Source organism: Chamaea fasciata, unplaced genomic scaffold (genome assembly GCF_029207755.1).
Source record: "Chamaea fasciata isolate MVZ Bird 193981 ecotype frontalis unplaced genomic scaffold, bChaFas1.0.hap1 SCAF_27, whole genome shotgun sequence".
Lineage (NCBI taxonomy): Eukaryota > Metazoa > Chordata > Aves > Passeriformes > Sylviidae > Chamaea > Chamaea fasciata.
The window spans coordinates 5,020,784-5,046,986 of NW_027094112.1; the positions used below are offsets into that span (position 1 = coordinate 5,020,784).

The 26,203-nt window shown below is 60.6% G+C and overlaps 3 protein-coding genes across 5 annotated transcripts in view; 2 read left to right on the top strand and 1 right to left on the bottom strand.

Annotated features, from left to right (window-relative positions):
- LOC136301688 (src kinase-associated phosphoprotein 1-like) overlaps window positions 1-7,658 on the top strand; it is a 105,713-nt gene extending 98,055 nt beyond the window's left edge. Inside the window, exons 13-14 of the mRNA XM_066204811.1 lie at window positions 6,769-6,882; window positions 7,578-7,658. Of these exons, the coding sequence (XP_066060908.1) occupies window positions 6,769-6,867 (99 nt within the window). The 3' untranslated portion in view covers window positions 6,868-6,882; window positions 7,578-7,658. The remainder of the gene's footprint in view (window positions 1-6,768; window positions 6,883-7,577) is intronic.
- A 1,345-nt stretch (window positions 7,659-9,003) lies between these two features.
- Window positions 9,004-14,565, bottom strand: SNX11 (sorting nexin 11). The gene is made up of 7 exons (XM_066205115.1): window positions 14,507-14,565; window positions 13,541-13,589; window positions 12,767-12,853; window positions 11,684-11,784; window positions 11,501-11,599; window positions 9,981-10,226; window positions 9,004-9,299 (listed from the first exon to the last, which is right to left on the bottom strand). The coding sequence occupies exons 2-7, from the start codon at window positions 13,559-13,561 to the stop codon at window positions 9,104-9,106; spliced, it is 750 nt and encodes a 249-aa protein (XP_066061212.1). The 5' UTR covers window positions 13,562-13,589; window positions 14,507-14,565; the 3' UTR covers window positions 9,004-9,103.
- An 898-nt stretch (window positions 14,566-15,463) lies between these two features.
- On the top strand, window positions 15,464-25,097 carry CBX1 (chromobox 1). Of its 3 annotated transcripts, none has more exons than XM_066204936.1 (5): window positions 15,464-15,545; window positions 20,031-20,203; window positions 21,773-21,950; window positions 23,452-23,546; window positions 24,574-25,068. In XM_066204936.1, exons 2-5 carry the CDS (start codon window positions 20,064-20,066, stop codon window positions 24,716-24,718), a joined length of 558 nt encoding a protein of 185 aa, XP_066061033.1. In that variant the 5' UTR covers window positions 15,464-15,545; window positions 20,031-20,063; the 3' UTR covers window positions 24,719-25,068. The 3 variants fall into 3 exon arrangements, with proteins under 3 accessions (XP_066061033.1, XP_066061034.1, XP_066061035.1); XM_066204937.1 differs by having other exon boundaries at window positions 15,465-15,545; window positions 20,034-20,203; XM_066204938.1 differs by lacking the exons at window positions 15,464-15,545; window positions 20,031-20,203 and adding an exon at window positions 21,004-21,665 and having other exon boundaries at window positions 21,709-21,950; window positions 24,574-25,097.
- The last annotated feature ends 1,106 nt before the right edge of the window (window positions 25,098-26,203 follow it).

Sequence of the window (26,203 nt, forward strand, 5' to 3'; positions counted from 1 at the left end):
CCCGCGGACCCCCAAACCACCGGCAGTCTCCCCGAACCCCAAACCCCTCCCAGGAACCATTTATATTTATATTTACATTTATATTTATATTTATATTTATATTTATATTTATATTTATATTTATATTTATATTTATATTTATATTTTCATGTTTATTTTCATTTTCATTTTCGCTCCCCCCCCCTCTCCCCGAACCCGCGGACCCCCAGACCGCGGCAGCCTCCCCGGCCCCCCAAACCCCTCCCAGGAACCATTTACATTTATATTTATATTTATATTTATATTTACATTTATATTTTTATTTTTATTTTTATTTTCATTTTCATTTTCATTTTCATTTTCATTTTCATTTTCATTCTCGCTGCCCCCGTCTCCCCGAACCCGCGGACCCCCAAAACCACCGGCAGCCCCCCGGCACCCCAAACCCCTCCCAGGAACCATTTCTATTTCTATTTCTATTTCTATTTCTATTTCTATTTCTATTTCTATTTCTATTTCTATTTCTATTTCTATTTCTATTTCTATTTCTATTTTCATTTTCATCCTCGCTCCCCCCGTCTCCCCGAACCCGCGGACCCCCAGAACCGCCGGCAGCCCCCCGGCCCCCATCGCCCGCGGCCCCCGCCCGCCCGTCGCGCCGTGCCCTCGCCGTGACCCGGCGGCGCGGCGGCAACGGGCCCCGGCGCGCCGGGAGCTGATTTAGGAGAGCACTAAAGGCGACGCGGAGCTGCGGCGGCGCCTCTCTCGGGGCGGGCGGCGGGAGCGCGGCGCAGATGGGCCCGGCGGCTGAAACGCGTCCCTCCGCCGCGCCCCGGCCGCGGGCTCGGCGCGGGAATTAAGATCAATCCCGGGCCTTGGCGGCGCTTCGGGCCGGCGGGGCCGGAGGCGGTGGCGGTCACCCCGGTGTCAGCCCGGTGCCAGCCCGGTGCCAGCCCGGTGCCAGCCCGGTGTCAGCCCGGTGTCACCCCAGTGTCACCCCGGTGTCACCCCGGTGCCAGCCCGGTGTCACCCCAGTGCCAGCCCGGTGCCAGCCCGGTGTCACCCCAGTGTCAGCCCGGTGTCACCCCAGTGTCACCCCGGTGTCACCCCGGTGCCAGCCCGGTGTCACCCCGGTGTCACCCCGGTGTCACCCCGGTGCCAGACCGGTGTCACCCCGGTGTCAGCCCAGTGTCACCCCGGTGTCACCCTGGTGTCACCCTGGTGTCACCCCAGTGTCACCCCGGTGTCACCCTGGTGTCACCCTGGTGTCACCCCAGTGTCACCCCGGTGTCACCCTGGTGTCACCCTGGTGTCACCCCAGTGTCAGCCCGGTGCCAGACCGGTGTCACCCCAGTGGGGTGGGGTGGTTGTGGTTGGGTGTTTGGGACGGGGAAATGGTGGATGGGATGAATCCGGGGTCATTGGGATGTGGGATGGGATGGATCCCGGTGGGATGGGACACCTGAATCCTGGTGGGATGGATCCCGGTGGGATGGGACACCTGGATCCCGATTGGATCCATGGAGACCCCAATGGGATGGGACGGATCCCGGTGGGATAGGACACCTGGACCCTCCTGGGATGGATCCCGGTGGGATGGGACGGGATTCCCAGTTTGAGGATTCCTGGGATAGGGCCGACGGAGTTGGGGTCACCCCAAATCCAAATTCCCAACCTCGCAAAGGTGCCGGATTCCCGATTTCCTGATTCCTGCAGATCCCTGGGAATGGGGAGGACACTGCTCTGCTTCCCAGTGCTCCCAGTGCTCCCAGTATTCCGTGTTCCCAGTTCCTCCCAGTGTTCCCAGTGCTCCCAGTACCCCCCCCCACCCCTCCCACCCCCTTTTTTCCACCCGGCATCTCCTTCCCAGCCCTTCCCCCAAAACCCCCTCGGAATTCCCTCCCCTCATCAAGGCCTAATTAACCAAACCCCAATCCTCTCCCTCTTCCCCCCCAAAAACCCGATCCCAGGAATTCCACGGAGCCGGGGGAAGAGGGAAAGGAGCGGAGCAGAGTTCAGCCGGGGCTGGGGCGTTAACGGTTTAATAAACCCGGCACAATTAACGAACATCTGCGCGAGGCGGCGCGCGGCAATTTGGCAGCGCGGCTCGGGGAGCGGAGCGTTGTCGCCGGCGGGTTTAACGCGCGTTTGATTCTTGCCGGCGCCGCGCGGGGGGACGGGGCTGGCGGCGGCGGCGGTGCCGGGCCCGCCGAGGCGCGGGATCCCCGGGATCCCTCCCGGCCTTGGCCCCGCGTCCAGCGGACGAGGAATTGCCTTTCGCTGTGGTTTACGTCGGGATCGCCAAAGGGGGGGTTGGGATCGCGGCGCGGCTTTGGGGGTAAACGCGGATTTGGGGGATAAATTCGGATTTGGGGGATAAACGTGGATTTGGGGGATAAACGTGGATTTGGGGGATAAACGCGGATTTGGGGGATAAACGTGGATTTGGGGGATAAACGCGGATTTGGGGGATAAATTCGGATTTGGGGGATAAACGTGGATTTGGGGGATACATTCAGATTTGGGGATAAATTCGGATTTGGGGGATAAACGTGGATTTGGGGGATAAACGTGGATTTGGGGGATAAACTCAGATTTGGGGATAAATTCAGATTTGGGGGATAAATTTGGATTTGGGGATAAATTCGGATTTGGGGGATAAATGCAGATTTGGGGGATACATTCGGATTTGGGGGATAAACTTGGATTTGGGGGATACATTCGGATTTGGGGGATAAATTTGGATTTTGGGGACAGACGCGGATTTGGGGGATAAACTCGGATTTGGGGGATAAATTCGGATTTGGGGGATAAACTCAGATTTGGGGATAAATTCGGATTTGGGGGATAAATTTGGATTTTGGGGATAAATTCAGACCCCGAATCCCCCCCCACCCCCCGGAGTTTGGGGTTTTATTCCATCCCCTTGGATGTGAAAAAATCCCGGGATTCATCCCGAGATTCAGCAGAGAAGGATTAAAACAAAACAAAAACAAAACCAGGATTGCTCAAGTGGGATTGGGGTGTCCCTGTGGGGTTCGGGGTGTCCCTGTGGGGTTCGGGGTGTCCCTGTGGGGTTCGGGGTGTGTCTGTGGGGTTCGGGGTGTCCCTGTGGGGTTCGGGGTGTGTCTGTGGGGTTCGGGGTGTGTCTGTGGGGTTCGGGGTGTCCCTGTGGGGTTCGGGGTGTGTCTGTGGGGTTCGGGGTGTCCCTGTGGGGTTCGGGGTGTGTCTGTGGGGTTCGGGGTGTGTCTGTGGGGTTCGGGGTGTGTCTGTGGGGTTCGGGGTGTCCCTGTGGGGTTCGGGGTGTGTCTGTGGGGTTCGGGGTGTCCCTGTGGGGTTCGGGGTGTGTCTGTGGGGTTCGGGGTGTCCCTGTGGGGTTCGGGGTGTGTCTGTGGGGTTCGGGGTGTGTCTGTGGGGTTCGGGGTGTCCCTGTGGGGTTCGGGGTGTGTCTGTGGGGTTCGGGGTGTCCCTGTGGGGTTCGGGGTGTGTCTGTGGGGTTCGGGGTGTGTCTGTGGGGTTCGGGGTGTCCCTGTGGGGTTCGGGGTGTCCCTGTGGGGTTCGGGGTGTGTCTGTGGGGTTCGGGCTGTGTCTGTGGGGTTCGGGGTGTCCCTGTGGGGTTTGGGGTGTGTCTGTGGGGTTCGGGGTGTCCCTGTGGGGTTCGGGGTGTCCCTGTGGGGTTCGGGGTGTGTCTGTGGGGTTCGGGGTGTCCCTGTGGGGTTCGGGGTGTTCCTGTGGGGTTCGGGGTGTCCCTGTGGGGTTTGGGGTGTCCCTGTGGGGTTCGGGGTGTGTCTGTGGGGTTTGGGGTGTCCCTGTGGGGTTCGGGGTGTTCCTGTGGGGTTTGGGGTGTGTCTGTGGGGTTCGGGGTGTCCCTGTGGGGTTCGGGGTGTCCCTGTGGGGTTCGGGGTGTGTCTGTGGGGTTCGGGGTGTGTCTGTGGGGTTCGGGGTGTCCCTGTGGGGTTCGGGGTGTTCCTGTGGGGTTCGGGGTGTCCCTGTGGGGTTCGGGGTGTCCCTGTGGGGTTCGGGGTGTGTCTGTGGGGTTCGGGGTGTGTCTGTGGGGTTCGGGGTGTCCCTGTGGGGTTCGGGGTGTGTCTGTGGGGTTCGGGGTGTTCCTGTGGGGTTTGGGGTGTGTCTGTGGGGTTCGGGGTGTCCCTGTGGGGTTTGGGGTGTCCCTGTGGGGTTCGGGGTGTGTCTGTGGGGTTCGGGGTGTGTCTGTGGGGTTTGGGGTGTCCCTGTGGGGTTCGGGGTGTCCCTGTGGGGTTCGGGGTGTGTCTGTGGGGTTCGGGGTGTCCCTGTGGGGTTCGGGGTGTGTCTGTGGGGTTCGGGGTGTGTCTGTGGGGTTCGGGGTGTCCCTGTGGGGTTCGGGGTGTGTCTGTGGGGTTCGGGGTGTTCCTGTGGGGTTCGGGGTGTGTCTGTGGGGTTTGGGGTGTCCCTGTGGGGTTCGGGGTGTGTCTGTGGGGTTCGGGGTGTCCCTGTGGGGTTCGGGGTGTGTCTGTGGGGTTCGGGGTGTGTCTGTGGGGTTCGGGGTGTCCCTGTGGGGTTCGGGGTGTCCCTGTGGGGTTCGGGGTGTGTCTGTGGGGTTCGGGGTGTCCCTGTGGGGTTCGGGGTGTTCCTGTGGGGTTCGGGGTGTCCCTGTGGGGTTCGGGGTGTCCCTGTGGGGTTCGGGGTGTGTCTGTGGGGTTCGGGGTGTGTCTGTGGGGTTCGGGGTGTCCCTGTGGGGTTCGGGGTGTGTCTGTGGGGTTCGGGGTGTTCCTGTGGGGTTTGGGGTGTCCCTGTGGGGTTCGGGGTGTGTCTGTGGGGTTCGGGGTGTCCCTGTGGGGTTCGGGGTGTGTCTGTGGGGTTCGGGGTGTGTCTGTGGGGTTCGGGGTGTCCCTGTGGGGTTCGGGGTGTGTCTGTGGGGTTCGGGGTGTCCCTGTGGGGTTCGGGGTGTCCCTGTGGGGTTCGGGGTGTGTCTGTGGGGTTTGGGGTGTCCCTGTGGGGTTCGGGGTGTGTCTGTGGGGTTCGGGGTGTGTCTGTGGGGTTCGGGGTGTCCCTGTGGGGTTCGGGGTGTCCCTGTGGGGTTTGGGGTGTGTCTGTGGGGTTTGGGGTGTCCCTGTGGGGTCCGGGGTGTGTCTGTGGGGTTCGGGGTGTCCCTGTGGGGTTCGGGGTGTGTCTGTGGGGTTCGGGGTGTGTCTGTGGGGTTCGGGGTGTCCCTGTGGGGTTCGGGGTGTCCCTGTGGGGTTCGGGGTGTGTCTGTGGGGTTCGGGGTGTCCCTGTGGGGTTCGGGGTGTGTCTGTGGGGTTCGGGGTGTGTCTGTGGGGTTCGGGGTGTCCCTGTGGGGTTCGGGGTGTCCCTGTGGGGTTCGGGGTGTGTCTGTGGGGTTCGGGGTGTGTCTGTGGGGTTCGGGGTGTCCCTGTGGGGTTCGGGGTGTGTCTGTGGGGTTCGGGGTGTCCCTGTGGGGTTCGGGGTGTCCCTGTGGGGTTCGGGGTGTGTCTGTGGGGTTCGGGGTGTTCCTGTGGGGTTCGGGGTGTGTCTGTGGGGTTTGGGGTGTCCCTGTGGGGTTCGGGGTGTGTCTGTGGGGTTCGGGGTGTCCCTGTGGGGTTCGGGGTGTGTCTGTGGGGTTCGGGGTGTGTCTGTGGGGTTCGGGGTGTCCCTGTGGGGTTCGGGGTGTCCCTGTGGGGTTCGGGGTGTGTCTGTGGGGTTCGGGGTGTCCCTGTGGGGTTCGGGGTGTTCCTGTGGGGTTCGGGGTGTCCCTGTGGGGTTCGGGGTGTCCCTGTGGGGTTCGGGGTGTGTCTGTGGGGTTCGGGGTGTGTCTGTGGGGTTCGGGGTGTGTCTGTGGGGTTCGGGGTGTCCCTGTGGGGTTCGGGGTGTGTCTGTGGGGTTCGGGGTGTTCCTGTGGGGTTTGGGGTGTGTCTGTGGGGTTCGGGGTGTCCCTGTGGGGTTTGGGGTGTCCCTGTGGGGTTCGGGGTGTGTCTGTGGGGTTCGGGGTGTTCCTGTGGGGTTTGGGGTGTCCCTGTGGGGTTCGGGGTGTGTCTGTGGGGTTCGGGGTGTGTCTGTGGGGTTCGGGGTGTGTCTGTGGGGTTCGGGGTGTCCCTGTGGGGTTCGGGGTGTGTCTGTGGGGTTTGGGGTGTCCCTGTGGGGTTCGGGGTGTGTCTGTGGGGTTCGGGGTGTCCCTGTGGGGTTCGGGGTGTGTCTGTGGGGTTCGGGGTGTCCCTGTGGGGTTCGGGGTGTGTCTGTGGGGTTTGGGGTGTCCCTGTGGGGTTCGGGGTGTGTCTGTGGGGTTCGGGGTGTGTCTGTGGGGTTCGGGGTGTCCCTGTGGGGTTCGGGGTGTCCCTGTGGGGTTTGGGGTGTGTCTGTGGGGTTTGGGGTGTCCCTGTGGGGTCCGGGGTGTGTCTGTGGGGTTCGGGGTGTCCCTGTGGGGTTCGGGGTGTGTCTGTGGGGTTCGGGGTGTGTCTGTGGGGTTCGGGGTGTCCCTGTGGGGTTCGGGGTGTCCCTGTGGGGTTCGGGGTGTGTCTGTGGGGTTCGGGGTGTCCCTGTGGGGTTCGGGGTGTGTCTGTGGGGTTCGGGGTGTGTCTGTGGGGTTCGGGGTGTCCCTGTGGGGTTCGGGGTGTCCCTGTGGGGTTCGGGGTGTGTCTGTGGGGTTCGGGGTGTGTCTGTGGGGTTCGGGGTGTCCCTGTGGGGTTCGGGGTGTGTCTGTGGGGTTCGGGGTGTCCCTGTGGGGTTTGGGGTGTGTCTGTGGGGTTCGGGGTGTGTCTGTGGGGTTCGGGGTGTCCCTGTGGGGTTCGGGCTCTGACCCCCGGCCCGGCCCCACAGGAGTACCCCGGGTACGGTTGGTGGGTCGGGGAGCGCGGTCGGGAAATCGGGATCGTTCCCATGGAATTCCTGACGCCGGCCTTCGAGCTGGAGGAGTGAGCGGGACCGGCCCAGGTGAGCCCCGGGGTCACCTTTGGGCTGCGGGGGTTGGAGTTTGGGGTGTCGATTTGGGAGCTGGGATTTGGGGTCAGGTTTTGGCTCTGCGGTGGGATTTGGGATTTGGGGATTTGGGATTTGGGGTCAGGTTGTGGGTGTGGATTTGGGATTTGGGATTTTGGGATTTGGGATTTGGGGTCAGGTTGTGGTTGTGCGGTGGGATTTGGGATTTTGGGATTTGGGGTCAGGTTGTGGTTGTGCGGTGGGATTTGGGATTTTGGGATTTGGGATTTGGGGTCAGGTTGTGGGTGTGGGGTGGGATTTGGGATTTTGGGATTTGGGATTTGGGATTTTGGGATTTGGGATTTGGGGTCAGGTTGTGGGTGTGGATGTGGGATTTGGGATTTTGGGATTTGGGATTTGGGATTTTGGGATTTGGGATTTGGGGTCAGGTTGTGGTTGTGCGGTGGGATTTGGGATTTTGGGATTTGGGATTTGGGGTCAGGTTGTGGGTGTGGATGTGGGATTTGGGATTTTGGGATTTGGGATTTGGGGTCAGGTTGTGGGTGTGGATTTGGGATTTGGGATTTTGGGATTTGGGATTTGGGGTCAGGTTGTGGGTGTGGATCTGGGATTTGGGATTTTGGGGTTTGGGATTTGGGCTCACGGATCCATCCCCGTGGTGTCTCCGTGCCCCGTTGTCCCTGGAGCAGGTGGGACCGGGAGCGGCAGCGCGGGGCCAACGCCGGCCCGGCCCACGGCATTCCCTGGATCCCAGATCCCACAGATCCCAGAGATCCCAGAGATCCCACGGCATTCCGGGACTAGATCCACCCGCGGCCGCCTCTGCCGGGCCCAGCGCTGGAAGCGAGCGGGTTTATCCCAGCAATCCCTCCCGGAGCCGTTCCATGGGGAAACAGACACGCATCCCGCCCTTCCCAAAACCCCGAATTCCCTGGAGACCTCCCGGCCTCGTGATCCCGCTTTTCCTGGGCCAACCCCAAGTTCCCCGGAGATCCCAAATCCGGGGGTTCCCCCGCAATAAATCCCTTTCTCCTCTCCAAGTTTGGCTGCTCTGGGAATGACCTGAGAACGATCTGGGAACGATCAGGAATGATCAGGAACCATCTGGGAATGATCTGGGAATGACGGGGAATGGCCCCTTTGCAGTGAGGGTGAATCCAGCGCATCCTCCTCCCGCTTTTCCCGTTTTTCCCGCTTTTCCCGGTCATTTCCCGTTTTTCCCGTTTTTCCCGCTTTTCCCGTTTTTCCCGTTTTTCCCGCTTTTCCCGCTTTTCCCGGGTCTCTCCCCTCCCGCCCTTGCCCGCGGGGCCGCTAGAGGGCGCCAGGGCTCCAGGCCCTCGGCTATTCCCGAAAACTGTTCCCAGCTGCCCCTGGAATTCCCGACCCGGGCTCCGAGCCCTCTGGGGCGGATCCCTGGATTCAGAGCGGATCCCGAAACTCTGGGAGGATCCCTGGCCCCGCGCCCGGCTCGTGAATGTTAATGACGTTAATGAATATTCATGAGGGGCTCGGCCAATCACAGCCGCGCTCGGGGCCCTGAACTCCTTCCCGGGCCTTCCCTGGAGCCAAAACCGGCGCGAATCCCCCAAATTCCCGGCGCTTCTCCCACCCCCGAGCCCAAGAGAACCCGGGAAAATCTCCCGCACCTCGGCTGGAATTTAGTTCTAGTTCTTTTTATTTCTTTTTATTTCTTTTTATTTCTTTTTATTTCCTGCCCACACCACGTGCTGAGGGACGGGCGGGCACCAAACCCACCCGGGGGCTGCTCCTGCTTCCCTCCCAAAAAAAAATTCCCTGGAGCAGCCCCGGCGGGAGAGGGGCCGCGAATTCCAGCCCCGTCCCACCCTTCTCCCGGTTTGGGGATTCCCGAGGGATCCCAGCCCAGTCTGGGGATTCCCGAGGGATCGGAGCCAGGAGCAGAGTGAGGCCAACACCGCTGGGAATACCAGGGAATATTGGGAATCTGCTGGGAGGGAGCCTGGCCACGCCTGGGGCTGCATTCCCAGTGCCGCCCAGTCCATCCCAGTCCACGCTGACACCGCTCCCGGCGAGGGCTGCAGGGTCACCCCGTGTCCGGCTGGGAATTCCGGGAATTCCGGCCTCTGCACAGGGGTCACCCCGTGTCCGGCTGGGAATTCCGGGAATTCCGGCCTCTGCACAGGGGTCACCCCGTGTCCGGCTGGGAATTCCGGGAATTCCAGGCTCTCCCAAGGGGTCACTCCGTGTCTGGCTGGACCTCGCGGGGCTCCTCCGGGCTCTCCAGAGGGGTCGCTCCGTGTCCAGCTGGGAATTCCGGGAATTCCGGGCTCTCCCGAGCGGTCACTCCGTGTCCGGCCGGACGCTCGGGGCTCGGCGGCCGTGCCTCGTCCGTGCCAAAGTCACCCCAGTAGGGGAAACGCTCCAGGGCACCGCTGGGAAAGGAGAGCGGGAAAAGGGATCCAGGGAACGGCCGGAATTCCAGGGAAAAGCCCCTCGGGGGCAGCTCCAGCCCAGCGGGAACAGCGAGGCCGGGAAAGGGGGAATTCCCACCCCAGGGACACACGGTGTCACCCGGGATGACCCGGGGCTGTCCCTGTCCCGTTCTGTCACACGGTGTCACCCGGGATGACCCGGGGCTGTCCCTGTCCCGTTCTGTCACACGGTGTCACCCGGGATGACCCGGGGCTGTCCCTGTTCTGTTCTGTCACACGGTGTCACCCGGGATGACCCGGGGCTGTCCCTGTCCTGTTCTGTCACACGGTGTCACCCGGGATGACCCGGGGCTGTCCCTGTCCCTGTTCTGTCACACGGTGTCACCCGGGATGACCCGGGGCTGTCCCTGTCCCTGTCCTGTCACACGGTGTCACCCGGGATGACCCGGGGCTGTCCCTGTCCCTGTTCTGTCACACGGTGTCACCCGGGATGACCCGGGGCTGTCCCTGTCCCTGTCCTGTCACACGGTGTCACCCGGGATGACCCGGGGCTGTCCCTGTCCTGTTCTGTCACACGGTGTCACCCGGGATGACCCGGGGCTGTCCCTGTCCCTGTCCTGTCACACGGTGTCACCCGGGATGACCCGGGGCTGTCCCTCATGTCCCCGTCCCGGGCGTTACCTGGCTCCGGGCGGGCCGGGGCTGTCCCCGCGCTGTCCCCAGGCCCGGCCCGCGCTGTCCCCGCGCTGTCCCCAGGCCTGGCCCGCGCTGTCCCCGCCCCGCGCCATGGCGTGGCGCAGGATGGCCTCGGTGACCGAGTGCGGCCCCCGGCCCTGCACACAGGCCTCGATGGCGGCCACGGGCAGCTGGCTCTGCAGGAACAGGTGCAGGCGGCTGTCGGAGAGCAGCACGGCGCTCTGCACCACCCTGGGGACACACGGGACACCCTGTCACCTTCCGTCACCCCGTGTCACCCTGTGTCACCTCTGGCGTCACCCTGTGTCACCTCCCACCCTGAGGGGACAGGGACAGCAGGAACGGGCAGCAGGGTCACCCAGCCGTCCCTGCTGTCACCTCCTGGTCACCCTGGGGGCTGTCCCCTCCCCTCAGCCCTTCCCCCGCCCCAAACCTGACCCCAAACACAAAGCCCACACCCCAAACCCCAAACTCTGCACCCTAAAGCCCAGACCCCAAACCCCGAACCCCAAACCCCAAATCCCCAATCAACTCCCAAACCCCAAACCTGACCTCAAACCCCAAACCTCACTCCCAAACCCCAACTCCAGACCCCAAACCCCAACCCCAAATTCCCAAACCTCAAACCTGACTCCAAATCTCACTCCCAGACCCCAAACCCCAATCTCAGACCCCAAATTCCCAAACCCCAACTCCCAGACCCCAAACCCCAAACCTGACCCCAATCCCAGACCCCAGACCCCAAATCTCACTCCCAAACCCCAAACCTGACCCCAGACCCCAATCCCAGACCTCAGACCCCAGACCTCACTCACAGACCCCAAATTCCCAAACCCCGAATTCCCAAACCCCAAACTCCCAGAGCCCGAATTCCCAGAGCCCGAATTCCCAAACCCCAAACTCCCAGACCCCGAATTCCCAGGCCCCGCATTCCCAAACCCCAAATTCCCAAACCCCAAATTCCCAAACCCCAAACTCCCAAACCCCAAACTCCCAAACCCCGAATTCCCAGACCCCGAATTCCCAGACCCCGAATTCCCAAACCCCGAATTCCCAGACCCCGAATTCCCAGACCCCGAGTTCCCAAACCCCGAATTCCCAGACCCCGAATTCCCAGACCCCGAATTCCCAGACCCCGAGTTCCCAAACCCCGAATTCCCAAACCCCGAATTCCCAGGACCCGAATTCCCAAATCCCGAATTCCCAAATCCCGAATTCCCAGACCCCGAATTCCCAGACCCCCAATTCCCAAACCCCAAACTCCCAGACCCCGAATTCCCAGAGCCCGAATTCCCAGACCCCGAGTTCCCAAACCCCGAATTCCCAAACCCCGAATTCCCAGACCCCGAATTCCCAAATCCCGAATTCCCAGACCCCGAATTCCCAGGCCCCGAATTCCCAAATCCCGAATTCCCAAACCCCAAATTCCCAGAGCCCGAATTCCCAGGCCCCGAATTCCCAAATCCCGAATTCCCAGGCCCCGAACTCCCAGAGGCGCCGGCCACCTCTGCAGGAAGCGCTGCAGGCCCTGCCGCCGCCTCTCGATGAACTCGTCGGTGCTTCCCACGAAGATCCCGGATTTCCCGGGCAGCTCCGGCACCGGCCTGCGGGAACGGCGCGAAATCGGCCACGGCTCCCCCGGGACCCCCGATCCCGGAGCGCCCGGAGCTCATCCCGGGAATTCTCACACCAGGCCGGCGTTTCTCTGGAGCTGCCTCCTCAGCCAGGCGAACTCCCGGTAGCGGCGCCGCACGCACGAGGTCTTGGCCGTGAAAGCCTTGCTGTTGGTCTGGGAAAACACGGAATGGGAATGACCCCTGGGAATTGTCCTGGGAATTCATTGTGCCTGGGGGTCATCCACGGGAGTTATCCATGGGAATTATCCCTGGGAATGTCCCTGGGAATTCATTGTGCCTGGGGGTCATCCACGGGAGTTATCCACGGGAGTTATCCTTGGGAATTATCCTTGGGAATTGTCTCTGGGAATTCATTGCCCCTGGGGGTCATCCACGGGAGTTATCCTTGGGAATGACCCCTGGGAATTGTCCTGGGAATTCATTGTGCCTGGGGGATATCCACGGGAGTTATCCTTGGGAATGACCCCTGGGAATTGTCCTGGGAATTCATTGTGCCTGGGGGTCATCCACGGGAGTTATCCATGGGAATGACCCCTGGGAATTCATTGCCCCTGGGGGATATCCACGGGAGTTATCCACAGGAATGACCCCTGGGAATTGCCCTGGGAATTCATTGTGCCTGGGGGTCATCCACAGGAGTTATCCTTGGGAATTATCCCTGGGAATTGTCCCTGGGATTGAGAGGCTGGATGTCAGTGACTGAGGGATCCAGGGTTGGAATTATCCCTGGGAATTATCCCTGGGAGTTATCCATGGGAATCATCCCTGGCATTGAGGGCTGAGGGATCTGGGATGGGAATTTTCTGTAGGAATCCTCGGCGGGATTGAGGGGCTGGATCTGAGGAGCCAGGATGGGAATTCTCCGTGGGAATTCTCCGTGGGATGCAGGATCAGGGCCTCAGTCACTGAGGAGCCAGGATGGGAATTCTCCGTGGGAATTCTCCATGGGAATTCTCCGTGGGAATTCTCCGTGGGATGCAGGATCAGGGCCTCAGTCACTGCGGATCCCGGAGCCGATCCCGGAGCCAATCCAGGATGATCCCGAGGATTCCCCCCACGGCTCGGGCCGATCCCGCTGCGCAGCCGCTCCCAGGGCCGATCCCAATCCCAATCCCATTCCCATTCCCGGCTCACGTGCAGGAAGATCTTGTAATCCACGTAGGAATTCCAGGAGCCCTCGTTGTGCACGCGGGGATCCTGCACCCGCACCGTGGTCAGCTCCTGCGGGAGGGGGCGGCAGCTCTGCTCCGCCACGCAGCCCCAGCCCCTCCCACGCATTCCCATCCCCATCCCTGCTTTTCAGCTTCCCAGGAACGGGATCGGGGTTTCCAGGAACATCCCATCCCATCCCATCCCATCCCATCCCTGCTTCCCCAGCTTCCTGGGAATGGGATCCATCCCGTCCTATTCCGGCTTGTCCAGCCATTCCCATTCCCATTGGCATTCCTGCTTTTCCAGCTCCCCAGGAATGGGATCAGGGAGCTCCAAAAATCGGGATCCACCCCCGATTCCTGCTTTTCCAGCCATTCCCATATTCCCATTCCCATTTTCCCATTGCCATTCCCGCTTTTCCAGCCATTCCCATTTTCCCATATTCCCATATTCCCATTCCCATTCCTGCTTTTCCAGCCATTCCCATTTTCCCATTCCCATTTTCCCATTGCCATTCCTGCTTTTCCAGCCATTCCCATATTCCCATTCCCATTTTCCCATTGCCATTCCTGCTTTTCCAGCCATTCCCATATTCCCATTCCCATTTTCCCATTGCCATTCCCGCTTTTCCAGCCATTCCCATATTCCCATTCCCACATTCCCAGCTCCCACGAATTATCCACGGGGACGGAATTCCCAAGAACCCAACCAACCCCGAATCGCAGGATTTGGGAAAGAGCCGGGAGCGCTCCTCACCTCCTCCCGGTTCTCCAACATCCTAACGGCAGAGCCCGGCGGGAACCATCTGGGAAAACAACGACGAGGAGGAGGAGAACGGGATTTGGGGGGAGAAATCCCTTCGGGGGGTTTCCCGAGGATCCCGCGGGGCTGGGAACACCGGGAATCGCCGGGATCTGGGAAAAGCCTCCATCGAGGGGCTCCGCGATTCCCCCTCGGGGCTCATTCCCCCCAAACTCGGGACGTTCCCACGGCTGCCTCTCACCTGGCCGGGGTCGGTGCTCAAGGAGAGAATTCCAGGGGAATTCCTCATTTCCAGGGACACCCGTGCCAGGGAAGGCGCTCTCTGTTATCTCGGGCTCCTTATCTTGTACCCTGATCCAGCCCCAAAAACCTTTCCCGGGCCTCGGGAATCCTCATTCCCCCCCACGGAAAAAACCCTCCAGAGGCAGGAAAACCGGGAAGGAATCCCACTTATCCCTCATTTCCCCCGCCGCAGGTGAATTCCTGATTCACCGCTCCCCTTTATTCCCTCTTTCCCTTGGACACAGCCGCCGGCAAACCACTGGAATTCTTTTCCCAGGATTTCCAGCCCGCCCCATTCCCCCTCCCTAGGGACGTCCCGCACCACGGCGAGCCCCAAAACCCGGGGAAAAACCAAAACCAAAAAAAGCAGGAAAACCCGGGAATAAATGTCACTTCTTCCTTCCCCGCGCCCGCGAATCCCCGCGGGGGGAATTCCCGGGGCTGGTTCTCCTCTCCGGGGAAGGAAAAGATTCCCGGGCCAGCGACGGGAGCTGCGGGCGCTGAGGGCGAGCGCGGGCCCGGGCCCGGCGGGACAGGCCCAGCGCAGCGCCGCCGCCTCCTCGCGGGCCTTTGGGGACACCGGGACAGCCCGGGGGACACCGGGACACCCCGGGGGGACACCGGAACCCCGCCGGGACCCCGAGGGGACACCGGGACCCCCCAAACCCGCCCCCTCACCTCGCACACAGCGCGGCCCCTTTAAGCGGCGGCGGAGGCGCGCGGTGTCATGGCGCGGGCGAGGCCGGAAGTTCCGGGGCGGGGCATGATGGGAGTTGGAGTTCGTCGCCATTGATGGGGCCAGGGCGGCACGGGGAGAGGGGACGCGGAGCGGCTGAGGGGGTTGGGAATGCTGATCCTGAGGGAGTGGGGAATGTTGGTCCCGGAGAGAAGAGGGATCAGGAGGGACCTTCTGGATGTGCACGAGTCCCTGGCAGGAGGGGCCAGCCCGGTGGGGCTGTGGCGGCCGCCCCGGCCTAGGCTGGACGCCAGCAGGGAGTTCTCCGTGGGGAGGAGGGTCTGACACTGGCACCGCGGCGGTGCTGGAGGCGCCGGGCCCCGATGCGCGTGGAGGGGACACGGCTTGGCGCTGCGGGGGGAGCGGCCGGGCCTGGGACCTCCGGGGCCATGCCAGGATTCCCTACACGGGATCCTTTCCGGCGCTCGGGGCTCCGACCTGCTGGCCGAGGGGGTTTTGGGGCACGGCTTGGACTCGAAGACCCGCGAGCTCCTTCCCGCCGTTGATGATTTCATGACCTTATTGGTTTAATTAATTATTCCGGGAGTTGAGTTTATTCAGTGCGCGGTCATTTAATGAGTTATCAAATGACTTGATTTCGCATTGAATTATTCAATCGACGGCGCGCAGAACGGAAAGGCGCCTGGCCCAGCCCCGGACTGCGCCTCCCATCGCCCCCCGCGAGGGCGGCGGACTCCGGCTCCCATCGGCCCCCGCGAGGGCGGCGGACTCCAGCTCCCATCGCCCCCCGCGGCCGTCTCAGCGGAGCGCCCCGCGGCTGGGCCGGCGGCGCGGACTACACCTCCCGGCGGGCCCCGCGCGGGCGCGGCGCAGGCGCGGTGCGCGCGGCGGGCAGCGGCGCTGGCCGGGCTCTTTTGTTCAGGGCGGCGGACGGAGCGCGGCCAGGCCCGGGCCCCCCCCGACCCCCGAGCGCGCCCCCCGCGCCCCTTCCCTCGGACACCGGCGGCGGGGCTGTGCGAGGTCAGCGGGGAGCGCGCACCGGGCCCCCGGGGGGGGAGGGCGGCGGCGGCGATCGGGGCCGGGCGGGGGGCAGGGGGGGCTCGGGGCTGAGGGGGGGAGAGGGGGCGGGGCGGCCGGTGGGGGAGGGGAGGCGCTGAGGGGGAGGGGGGGGGAGGGGAGGGGGGAGGGGGTCAGTGATGGGTTTGGAGATGGGGTCAGTGAGCGGGGTTGGGGGGCAGGGAGGGGGTCAGTGTGGGGGTTGGGGTCGGAGATTTGGGGACAGTGACGGGTTTGGGGTCAGAGATTTCGGGTCACTGGTGGGTTTGGGATCAGATTTGGGGACACTGACGGGTTTGGGGTCAGATTTGGGGTCAGATTTGGGGTCACTGGTGGGTTTGGGGTCACTGGTGGGTTTGGGGTCAGAGATTTGGGGTCACTGGTGGGTTTGGGGTCAGATTTGGGGTCACTGGTGGGTTTGGGGTCAGATTTGGGGTCAGATTTGGGGTCACTGATGGGTTTGGGGTCAGAGATTTGGGGTCACTGGTGGGTTTGGGGTCAGATTTGGGGTCACTGGTGGGTTTGGGGTCACTGGTGGGTTTGGGGTCAGAGATTTGGGGTCACTGATGGGTTTGGGGTCAGATTTGGGGTCACTGGTGGGTTTGGGGTCAGAGATTTGGGGTCACTGGTGGGTTTGGGGTCAGAGATTTGGGGTCACTGGTGGGTTTGGGGTCAGAGATTTGGGGTCACTGGTGGGTTTGGGGTCAGATTTGGGGTCACTGGTGGGTTTGGGGTCAGATTTGGGGTCACTGGTGGGTTTGGGGTCAGATTTGGGGTCACTGGTGGGTTTGGGGTCAGAGATTTGGGGTCACTGATGGGTTTGGGGTCAGATTTGGGGTCACTGGTGGGTTTGGGGTCAGATTTGGGGTCACTGGTGGGTTTGGGGTCAGAGATTTGGGGTCACTGATGGGTTTGGGGTCAGATTTGGGGTCACTGGTGGGTTTGGGGTCAGATTTGGGGTCACTGGTGGGTTTGGGGTCAGAGATTTGGGGTCACTGGTGGGTTTGGGGTCAGATTTGGGGTCACTGGTGGGTTTGGGGTCAGAGATTTGGGGTCACTGGTGGGTTTGGGGTCAGAGATTTGGGGTCACTGGTGGGTTTGGGGTCAGATTTGGGGTCACTGATGGGTTTGGGGTCAGATTTGGGGTCACTGGTGGGTTTGGGGTCAGATTTGGGGTCACTGGTGGGTTTGGGGTCAGATTTGGGGTCACTGGTGGGTTTGGGGTCAGATTTGGGGTCACTGATGGGCTTGGGGTCAGAGATTTGGGGTCACTGATGGGTTTGGGGTCAGAGATTTGGGGTCACTGGTGGGTTTGGGGTCAGAGATTTGGGGTCACTGGTGGGTTTGGGGTCAGATTTGGGGTCACTGGTGGGTTTGGGGTCAGATTTGGGGTCACTGGTGGGTTTGGGGTCAGAGATTTGGGGTCACTGACGGGTTTGGGGTCAGAGATTTGGGGTCACTGATGGGTTTGGGGTCAGATTTGGGGTCACTGACGGGTTTGGGGTCAGAGATTTGTGGTCACTGGTGGGTTTGGGGTCAGATTTGGGGTCACTGACGGGTTTGGGGTCAGAGATTTGGGGTCACTGATGGGTTTGGGGTCAGATTTGGGGTCACTGGTGGGTTTGGGGTCAGATTTGGGGTCACTGGTGGGTTTGGGGTCAGAGATTTGGGGTCACTGATGGGTTTGGGGTCAGATTTGGGGTCACTGGTGGGTTCGGGGTCGGAGATTTGGGGTCACTGGTGGGTTTGGGGTCAGATTTGGGGTCACTGGTGGGTTTGGGGTCAGAGATTTGGGGTCACTGATGGGTTTGGGGTCAGAGATTTGGGGTCACTGATGGGTTTGGGGTCAGATTTGGGGTCACTGACGGGTTTGGGGTCAGATTTGGGGTCACTGGTGGGTTTGGGGTCAGAGATTTGGGGTCACTGACGGGTTTGGGGTCAGAGATTTGGGGTCACTGATGGGTTTGGGGTCAGAGATTTGGGGTCACTGGTGGGTTCGGGGTCGGAGATTTGGGGTCACTGATGGGTTTGGGGTCAGATTTGGGGTCACTGATGGGTTTGGGGTCAGAGATTTGGGGTCACTGGTGGGTTTGGGGTCAGATTTGGGGTCACTGACGGGTTTGGGGTCAGATTTGGGGTCACTGGTGGGTTTGGGGTCAGAGATTTGGGGTCACTGATGGGTTTGGGGTCAGATTTGGGGTCACTGGTGGGTTTGGGGTCAGATTTGGGGTCACTGGTGGGTTTGGGGTCAGATTTGGGGTCACTGGTGGGTTTGGGGTCAGATTTGGGGTCACTGGTGGGTTTGGGGTCAGATTTGGGGTCACTGATGGGTTTGGGGTCAGATTTGGGGTCACTGGTGGGTTTGGGGTCAGATTTGGGGTCACTGATGGGTTTGGGGTCAGATTTGGGGTCACTGACGGGTTTGGGGTCAGAGATTTGGGGTCACTGGTGGGTTTGGGGTCAGATTTGGGGTCACTGACGGGTTTGGGGTCAGGGCGGGGTTTGGGGTTCTGAGAGGAGAACGAGTGGGATTTGTGAACGGAAAAGTGGGAATTGTGCGGGGAAAGTGGGAATTGTGCGGGCACGAATTGGGATTTCGGGGCGCGGGGCTTTAAACCCCTTGGGATGAGAGGAAAGGGGAAAGGGATCTCCACGGAAAATCGGGATCGGGGGCGGGACGAGCCACGACTTTTGGCGGGAAAGGGGAAAAATCCCGGGAATCCGCCCTTGGCAAAGGAATGTGGGGAATCCGGGCCGGCAGCGCTGGGGAGGGACGGGGCTGGCGGCGCGGGGAGTCTGCTGCACGCTGGGGAAGCGTGCACCCCGGGCAAAAACGCCGGGAATGGGATTTACGGTTTTCCCAGGGAAAAAAAAATGGGATTGGGAGCTGGGAATGGCTCGGGGTTAGCCCGGGAATCTTCCCCCCGTGGGGGAATTTTCTGGGAATTCGGGAATGGGGATTGTGGGGAGATCCCAGCTGCGTGTGTTCCTGGAAAACTGAGGGATGCCAGGCTGGAAAACTGGGAATGCGGCGGGATAATCCCGGGGTTTGCTGTGAAAAGAGGCTGGAAATGGGGGGGGAGGGACAAAAAAAAGGGATGAATCCCAAAATTCCTCTGGGAATTGAGAGGGGAGGGCTCGGGCTCCTGGAATCCAGGGAATTCACCTGGGGCTGCTCCAGCCCCCGGAAATGCCTGAAGAAAAACCTGGGAATGGGCGGGAATGTGGCCCCTCCATCCCTTGGGAATTGCTCTGGGATGAGGGGCTGGATGAACATCCCGGAGTTTCCGGGGGAATGTGAGCTGGATTTCACCGGGATTGGCAACTGATGGGATTTCGGTGCCGGGAGACCCCTGGAGTTCATGGAAATTCCCAGTTTTCCCGAGGGTTTCCCATCCCAGGAAAGGCAGGGAGAGGAAAACTGGGAAATTCCCAGTTTTCCTGAGGGTCTCCCATAGGGAAGGCAGGGAGAGGAAAATCCTGGATGGGAAAAATCCTTTTTTTTTTTTTTTTTTCATTTTTTGAGGAGCAGCTCCAGGAGCTCAGGAACAGGCTGGAAAAATTTGGGAAAAGCCGGGGGAAAAAAAAAAAAGGAAACCAAAAAAACCCTGGAGCAGCTTTTAGGGAAAAAAATAAGAGTTGGCAAAATTTGGGAAAAGCTGGAAAAAAAAAACCCAAAAAAACCCTGGAGCAGCTTTTAGGGGTAAAAATAAATTGGAAAAATTTGGGAAAAGCTGGGAAAAAAAAACCCTGGAGCAGTTTTTAGGGAAAGAATAAGTTGGGAAAATTTGGGAAAAGCTGGGAAAAAAAAAAAAAAAAACCACAAAAAAACCCTGGAGCAGCTTTTAGAGGAAAAAATAAATTGGAAAAATTTGGGAAAAGCTGGGAAAAAAAACCCCTGGAGCAGCTTTTAGGGGCAAGAATAAGTTGGGAAAATTTGGGAAAAGCTGGGGAAAAAAAAAAAACAACCCAAAAAACCCTTGGAGCAGCTTTTAGGGGAAAAAAATAAATTGGAAAAATTTGGGAAAAGCTGGGAAAAAAACCTTGGAGCAACTTTTAGGGGTAAAAATAAGTTGGGAAAATTCGGGAAAAGCTGGGAAAAAACCCCCTGGAGCAGCTTTTTGGGGCAAAGGCCAAGTCAAGGCGGTGGGAGTGCCGAGGCGAGGGAGGCCGGGCTGGGCTCCGGCGCGGAGCCGGCGGCGTTCCCGGGCGCGGAGCCGGCGGCGTTCCCGGGCGCGGAGCCGGCGGCGTTCCCGGGCGCGGAGCCGGCGGCGTTCCCGGGTGCGGAGCCGGCGGTTCCCGGGCGCGGAGCCGGCGGCGTTCCCGGGTGCGGAGCCGGCGGCGTTCCCGGGTGCGGAGCCGGCGGTTCCCGGGCGCGGAGCCGGCGGCGTTCCCGGGCGCGGAGCCGGCGGTTCCCGGGAAGGCCCATCCCGCGGTGCCGCCCCGCAGCAGCCCGGCATCGCGGAGAAGCTGGCCGGCGCCATGGGCAAGAAGCAGAACAAGAAGAAGGTGGAGGAGGTGCTGGAGGAGGAGGAGGAGGAGTACGTGGTGGAGAAGGTGCTGGACCGGCGCGTGGTCAAGGGCAAGGTGGAGTACCTGCTCAAGTGGAAGGGCTTCTCCGAGTGAGTGAGTGCGGCCGCGCCGGGAGCGCGGGGGGATACCGCGGGGGGATTCCGCGGGGGGAATTCCACGGGGGGATCCCACGGGAGAATACTGCTGGGGGGATCCCGCGGGGGGATACCGCGGGGGGATTCCATGGGGGGATCCCACGGGAGAATACTGCTGGGGGGATCCCGCGGGGGGAATACCGCGGGGGGGATTCCATGGGGGGAATTCCACGGGGGGGATTCCACGGGGGGATTCCATGGGGGGATACCACGGGGGGAATACCGGATACCACGGGAGAATACTGCTGGGGGGATCCCGCGGGGGGATACCATGGGGAGATACCACGGGGGGATACCATGGGGGGATTCCACGGGGGGATCCCGCGGGGGGATTCCATGGGGGGATCCCGCGGGGGGATACCACGGGGGGAATCCCATAGGGGGAATCCCACTGGGGGATACCATGGGGGGGATTCCATGGGGGGAATTCCACGGGGGGAATACCACGGGGGGAAATTCCACGGGGAGAATACTGCTGGGGAAATACCACGGGGGGAATCCCACGGGGGGATACCACTGGGGGATACCGTGGGGGGAATCCCGCTGGGGGATACTGCGGGGGGATTCCATGAGGGGGATTCCACGGGGGGAATACCACTGGGGAAATCCCAAAGGGAGAATTCCACGGGGGGAATCCCACGGGGGGAAATTCCACGGGGAGAATACCGTTGGGGGATACCACAGGGGGGGAATCCCACGGGGGGGAATCCCACGGGGGGGAATCCCACAGGGGGGAATCCCACAGGGGAAATCCCACAGGGGAATCCCGCTGGGGGAATACCACTGGGGAAATCCCAAAGGGAGAATCCCACAGGGAGAATCCCACTGGGGGAATTCCACTGGGGAAATCCCAAAGGGAGAATCCCACAAGGCGATCCCACAGGGGAAATCCCACAAGGGAATCCCACAGGGAGAATCCCACAGGGAGAATTCCACAGGGGGAATCCCACGGGGGGAATCCCAGTGATCCCAAAGGAAATCCCAGTGTTCCCAAGGAAAATCCCGCTGTTGCCAAGGATTTCTCGTCCCCGAGCAGGGAGGGAGAGAAAACCTGGGGGAAAAAAAAAAAAAAACTGGCAAAAAAAGTGGGAAAAGCTGGGAAAAACTGGGAAAAAAGCTGGGGAAATCGGGGACAAACTGGGAAAAAAGCTGGGAAAATCAGGGAAAAACTGTGGAAAAAAATGGGGAAAGCTGGGAAAATGTGGGGAAAAAACTGGGAAAAATTGGGGAAAAAAAAGGGGAAAGCTGGGAAAAAAAGCTGGGAAAATGTAGGAAAAAACTGGGAAAATTTGGGGAAAAATTGGAAAAAACTGGGGAAAGGTGGGAAAAACTGGGGAAAGCTGGGAAGAAAGCTGGGAAAATCGGGGAAAAACTGGGGAAAAAATGGGGAAAAATTGGGGAAAAATTGGGAAAAACCTGGGAAAACCCTGGGGAAAGCTGGGAAAATGTGGGGAAAAGGGTGGGAAAACCGGGAGCCAGCGGGGCCGCGGCCGGCTCAGAAGGGGGCTGTGCGTTTGGCGGCAGCGAGGACAACACGTGGGAGCCCGAGGAGAACCTGGACTGCCCCGACCTGATCGCGGAGTTCCTGCAGTCGCAGAAGACGGCGCACGAGAGCGACAAGGGCGAGGGCGGCAAGCGCAAGGCCGACTCCGACGGCGAGGACAAGGGCGAGGAGAGCAAGCCCAAGAAGAAGAAGGAGGAGGTGGGGCCGGAGTGCCGGGGAAATCCCGGGAATGCCGCTCCGGGGGGGCCGCGAGGGCGGCTTGGCGGGAGGAGTGCGGAGTTCCCGCTGTTCCCTGGGAAATTCCTGCTGTTCCAGGGAAAATTCCTGGTGTTTCCTGGGAATTCCCATCCTCAGGGAAATTCCTGGTGTTCCCCAGGAGAATCCTGGCGTTCCCAGGGAGAATCCTGGTGTTCCCAGGGAGAATCCTGGTGTTCCCTGGGAAATTCCTGGTGTTCCCTGGGAGTTCTCGTCCCAGGGAAAATCCTGGTGTTTCCTGGGAATTCCCATCCTCAGGGAAATTCCTGGTGTTCCCAGGGAAAAATCCTGGTGTTCCCTGGGAAATTCCTGGTGTTTCCTGGGAGTTCTTGTCCCAGGGAAAATCCTGGTGTTCCCCGGGAGAATCCTGGTGTTCCCTGGGAGAATCCTGCTGTTCCCTGGGAAATTCCTGGTGTTCCCTGGGAGTTCTCGTCCCCAGGGAAATTCCTGCTGTTCCCAGGGAAAATCCTGGTGTTTCCTGGGAATTCCCATCCTCAGGGAAATTCCTGGTGTTCCCAGGGAAAAATCCTGGTGCTCCCAAATAATTCCAGCAGGGCAGGGGGAAGATAATCCTGGATGGGAAAATCCCAGTGCTCCCGAGGATTTCCCATCCCCGGTCTGTTCCCAGTCTGTTCCCAGTTCCCAGTCTTTTATCCCAGTCTGATCCCAGTCTGATCCCAGTCTGATCCCAGTTTGATCCCAATCTTCTGTCCTAGTGTGTTCCCAGTGTGTTCCCAGTCTGTTCCCAGTCTGTTCCCAGTTCCCAGTCTTTTATCCCACTCTTTTATCCCAGTGTGTTCCCAGTGTGATCCCAGTCTGTTCGCAGTCTGTTCCCAATCTTTTATCCCACCTTTTTATCCCGGTGCATTCCCAGTCTGTTCCCAGTTCCCAGTCTTTTATCCCAGTCTGTTCCTGCTCTTTTATCCTGGTGTGTTTCCAGTCTGTTCCCAGTCTGTTCCCAGTTCCCAGTCTTTTATCCCAGTCTGATCCCACTCTTTTATCCCAATCTTTTATCCCACCTTTTTATCCTGGTGCATTCCCAGTCTGTTCCCAGTTCCCACTCTTTTATCCCAGTCTGTTCCCAGTCTGATCCCAGTCTGATCCCACTCTTTTATCCCGCTCTTTTATCCCAGTGCGTTCCCAGTCCGTTCCCGCTCTTTTATCCCACCTTTTTATCCGGGTGCGTTCCCAGTCTGTTCCCAGTTCCCACTCTTTTATCCCAGTCTGTTCCCAGTCTTTTATCCCAGTCTGTTCCCACTCTTTTATCCCGCTCTTTTATCCCACCTTTTTATCCGGGTGCGTTCCCAGCTCCCTGGCTGCCGTCCCTCCAGCCCAGTCGATCCCTGGATCCCTCCCTCGTCCGCCTGTCCGTCCCCGGCCCGTCCCCCCCGGGCCGGGAGTGGCGCCCGGGCCGTTCCCGATGGAATCTTCTCCCTCTCCCCAGTCGGAGAAACCGCGCGGCTTCGCCCGAGGCTTCGAGCCGGAGCGGATCATCGGCGCCACCGACTCCAGCGGGGAGCTGATGTTCCTCATGAAGTGGTGAGGGCTCCGCGGCCGGGCGGAGGGTCCGTCCCGGAAAAAAACGGGGATCGGGGGGAATTCTGGATCTCCACAAGGGACAGGAGAGCGCTGGGGGCGGCTGAGGGGAGGGGAGGGTCCGTCCCGGAAAAAAACGGGGATCGGGGGGAATTCTGGATCTCCACAAGGGACAGGAGAGCGCTGGGGGCGGCTGGGGGAGGGGAGGGTCCGTCCCGGAAAAAAACGGGGATCGGGGGGAATTCTGGATCTCCACAAGGGACAGGAGAGCGCTGGGGGCGGCTGAGGGAGGGGGAGGGTCCATCCCGGAAAAAAACGGGGATCGGGGGGTCAGGCTCTGCTCCCGGGAACGGTCAGGGTCAGCGCTGGGGGTCAGAGGTCGGGGGTCGGGGTTTAGGGTCAGGGTCAGGGTTTGGGTTTTAGGGCCAGGGTCAGGGGTCAGGGTTTAGGGTCAAGGTCAGGGTTAGGGTTGGGTCAGGGTTCAGGGTCAAGGTTTAGGGTCAGGGGTTGGGCTTTAGGGTCAAGGTCAGGGTCAGAGTTTGGGGTTTAGGGTCAGGGGTCAGGGTTAGGGTCGGGGTCAGGGTTAGGGTCAGGGGTCAGGGTCAGTGTTGGGGTCAGGGGTCAGGGTCAGGGTCAAGGTCAGTGTCAGAGTTTGGTTTTTAGGGTCAGGGTCAGTGTTGGGGTCAGGGTTAGGGTCAGGGTCAGTGTTGGGGTCAGGGGTCAGGGTCAGAGTTAGGGTCAGTGTCAGTGTCAGGGTCAGTGTCAGGGTTTGGTTTTTAGGGTCAGGGTCAGTGTTGGGGTCAGGGGTCAGTGTTGGGGTCAGGGGTCAGGGTCAGTGTTAGGGTCAAGGTCAGTGTCAGGGTTTGGTTTTTAGGGTCAGGGTCAGTGTTGGGGTCAGGGGTCAGGGTCAGAGTTAGGGTCAGTGTTAGGGTCAAGGTCAGTGTCAGGGTTTGGTTTTTAGGGTCAGGGTCAGTGTTGGGGTCAGGGGTCAGGGGTCAGGCTCCCCCTGAGGCCGCGCCCCGCCCCGCAGGAAGAACTCGGACGAGGCCGACCTGGTGCCCGCCAAGGAAGCCAACGTCAAGTGCCCGCAGGTGGTGATCTCCTTCTACGAGGAGCGCCTGACGTGGCACTCGTACCCCTCGGAGGACGAGGACAAGAAGGAGGACAAGAACTGAGCCCCGCGCGCCCCCTCCGGCCGCCGGGCCTTGGGAATCCCGCCGGGGCTCGGGGAATCCCGCCGGGGTTTTTGGGAATCCCATCGGGTTTTTGGGAATCCCATCGGGTTTTTGGGGAATCCCGTCGGGGTTTTTGAAAATCCTGTTGGGTTTTTGAGAATCCCGTCGGGTTTTTGAGAATCCCGTCGGGTTTTTGGGAATCCCGTCGGGGTTTTTGGGAATCCCGTCGGGGTTTTTGGGAATCCCGTCGGAACTGTGGCGGGGGGAGGCGAGCGAAGGAGGGCCGTGCCCGTGGACGGTGTGTGTGTGTGCGTGCGTGTGTGTGTGTGTGTGCGCCCTCCTCCGCTCCCTGCCGTGCCCGCGATCCCTGGAATCCCTGCCGGAATCCCTGCCGGAATCCCTGGAATCCCTGCTGGAATCCCTGCCGGAATCCCTGCCGGAATCCCTGCCGGAATCCCTGCCGGAATCCCTGCCGGAATCCCTGGAATCCCTGCCGGAATCCCTGCCGGAATCCCTGCCGGAATCCCTGCCGGAATCCCTGCCGGAATCCCTGGAATCCCTGCCGGAATCCCTGCCGGAATCCCTGCCGGAATCCCTGTCGGAATCCCTGGAATCCCTGCCGGAATCCCTGCCGGAATCCCTGCCGGAATCCCTGTCGGAATCCCTGGAATCCCTGCCGGAATCCCTGCCGGAATCCCTGCCGGAATCCCTGGAATCCCTGCCGGAATCCCTGCCGGAATCCCTGTCGGAATCCCTGGAATCCCTGCCGGAATCCCTGCCGGAATCCCAGCGGAGACGGGGGGACGGGACACACAGAATCCCTGGGATGGGCGGGAATTGGGGGGCGGCTGGGGAGGGGCACAAAGCCGCTCCGGGACGGACTCACCGGGATCGGGGCCGGGATCGGGATCGGGGCCGGGATCGGGATCGGGGCCGGGATTGGGGCCGGGGGCCGGGCGGATCCCCCGCCCCGCTGCCGACACCGTGCCCTCGGCGTTCCGGAGGCGTCGCGTGCGTGGAGGCCTTTCCATTCCGAGCTTGGTTCCCTTTCCTCTTTTTCTGTTCATTTCTTTTTTAATTTTTTTGCTCTTTCCTGGTGTTATCCTTCTGGGAAGGGAGGGGAGGGAATTTATTTTTTGGGGGGAAGGGGTGTGAGATTCGGTCTCTTTTAAATCCAGGAGGGAAATGAGGTCTGATGATGTTCCCGGATTTTTTTTCTTTTAATTTTTTTTTTTTTTTTCCTTTTTTTAAAGAACAAGAATTTCGTTTTTTGGGGGGTGTTTTTTTTAAAAAAAAAAAAACAAAACAAACCTGAAATCAGCAAAGAAATTCCAGTGGATTTAAAAAAAAAAACAAACCACAAACAAACCAATGAAGGGAGAAGGGGGAGAAGATCCCAGCAGTGGGGACAGAGACACTGAAACTGTGAATGTCCAAAATCTCCGGAGCTGATCCTCGAGTGATTTTTAGGGGGAATTTTTTTTT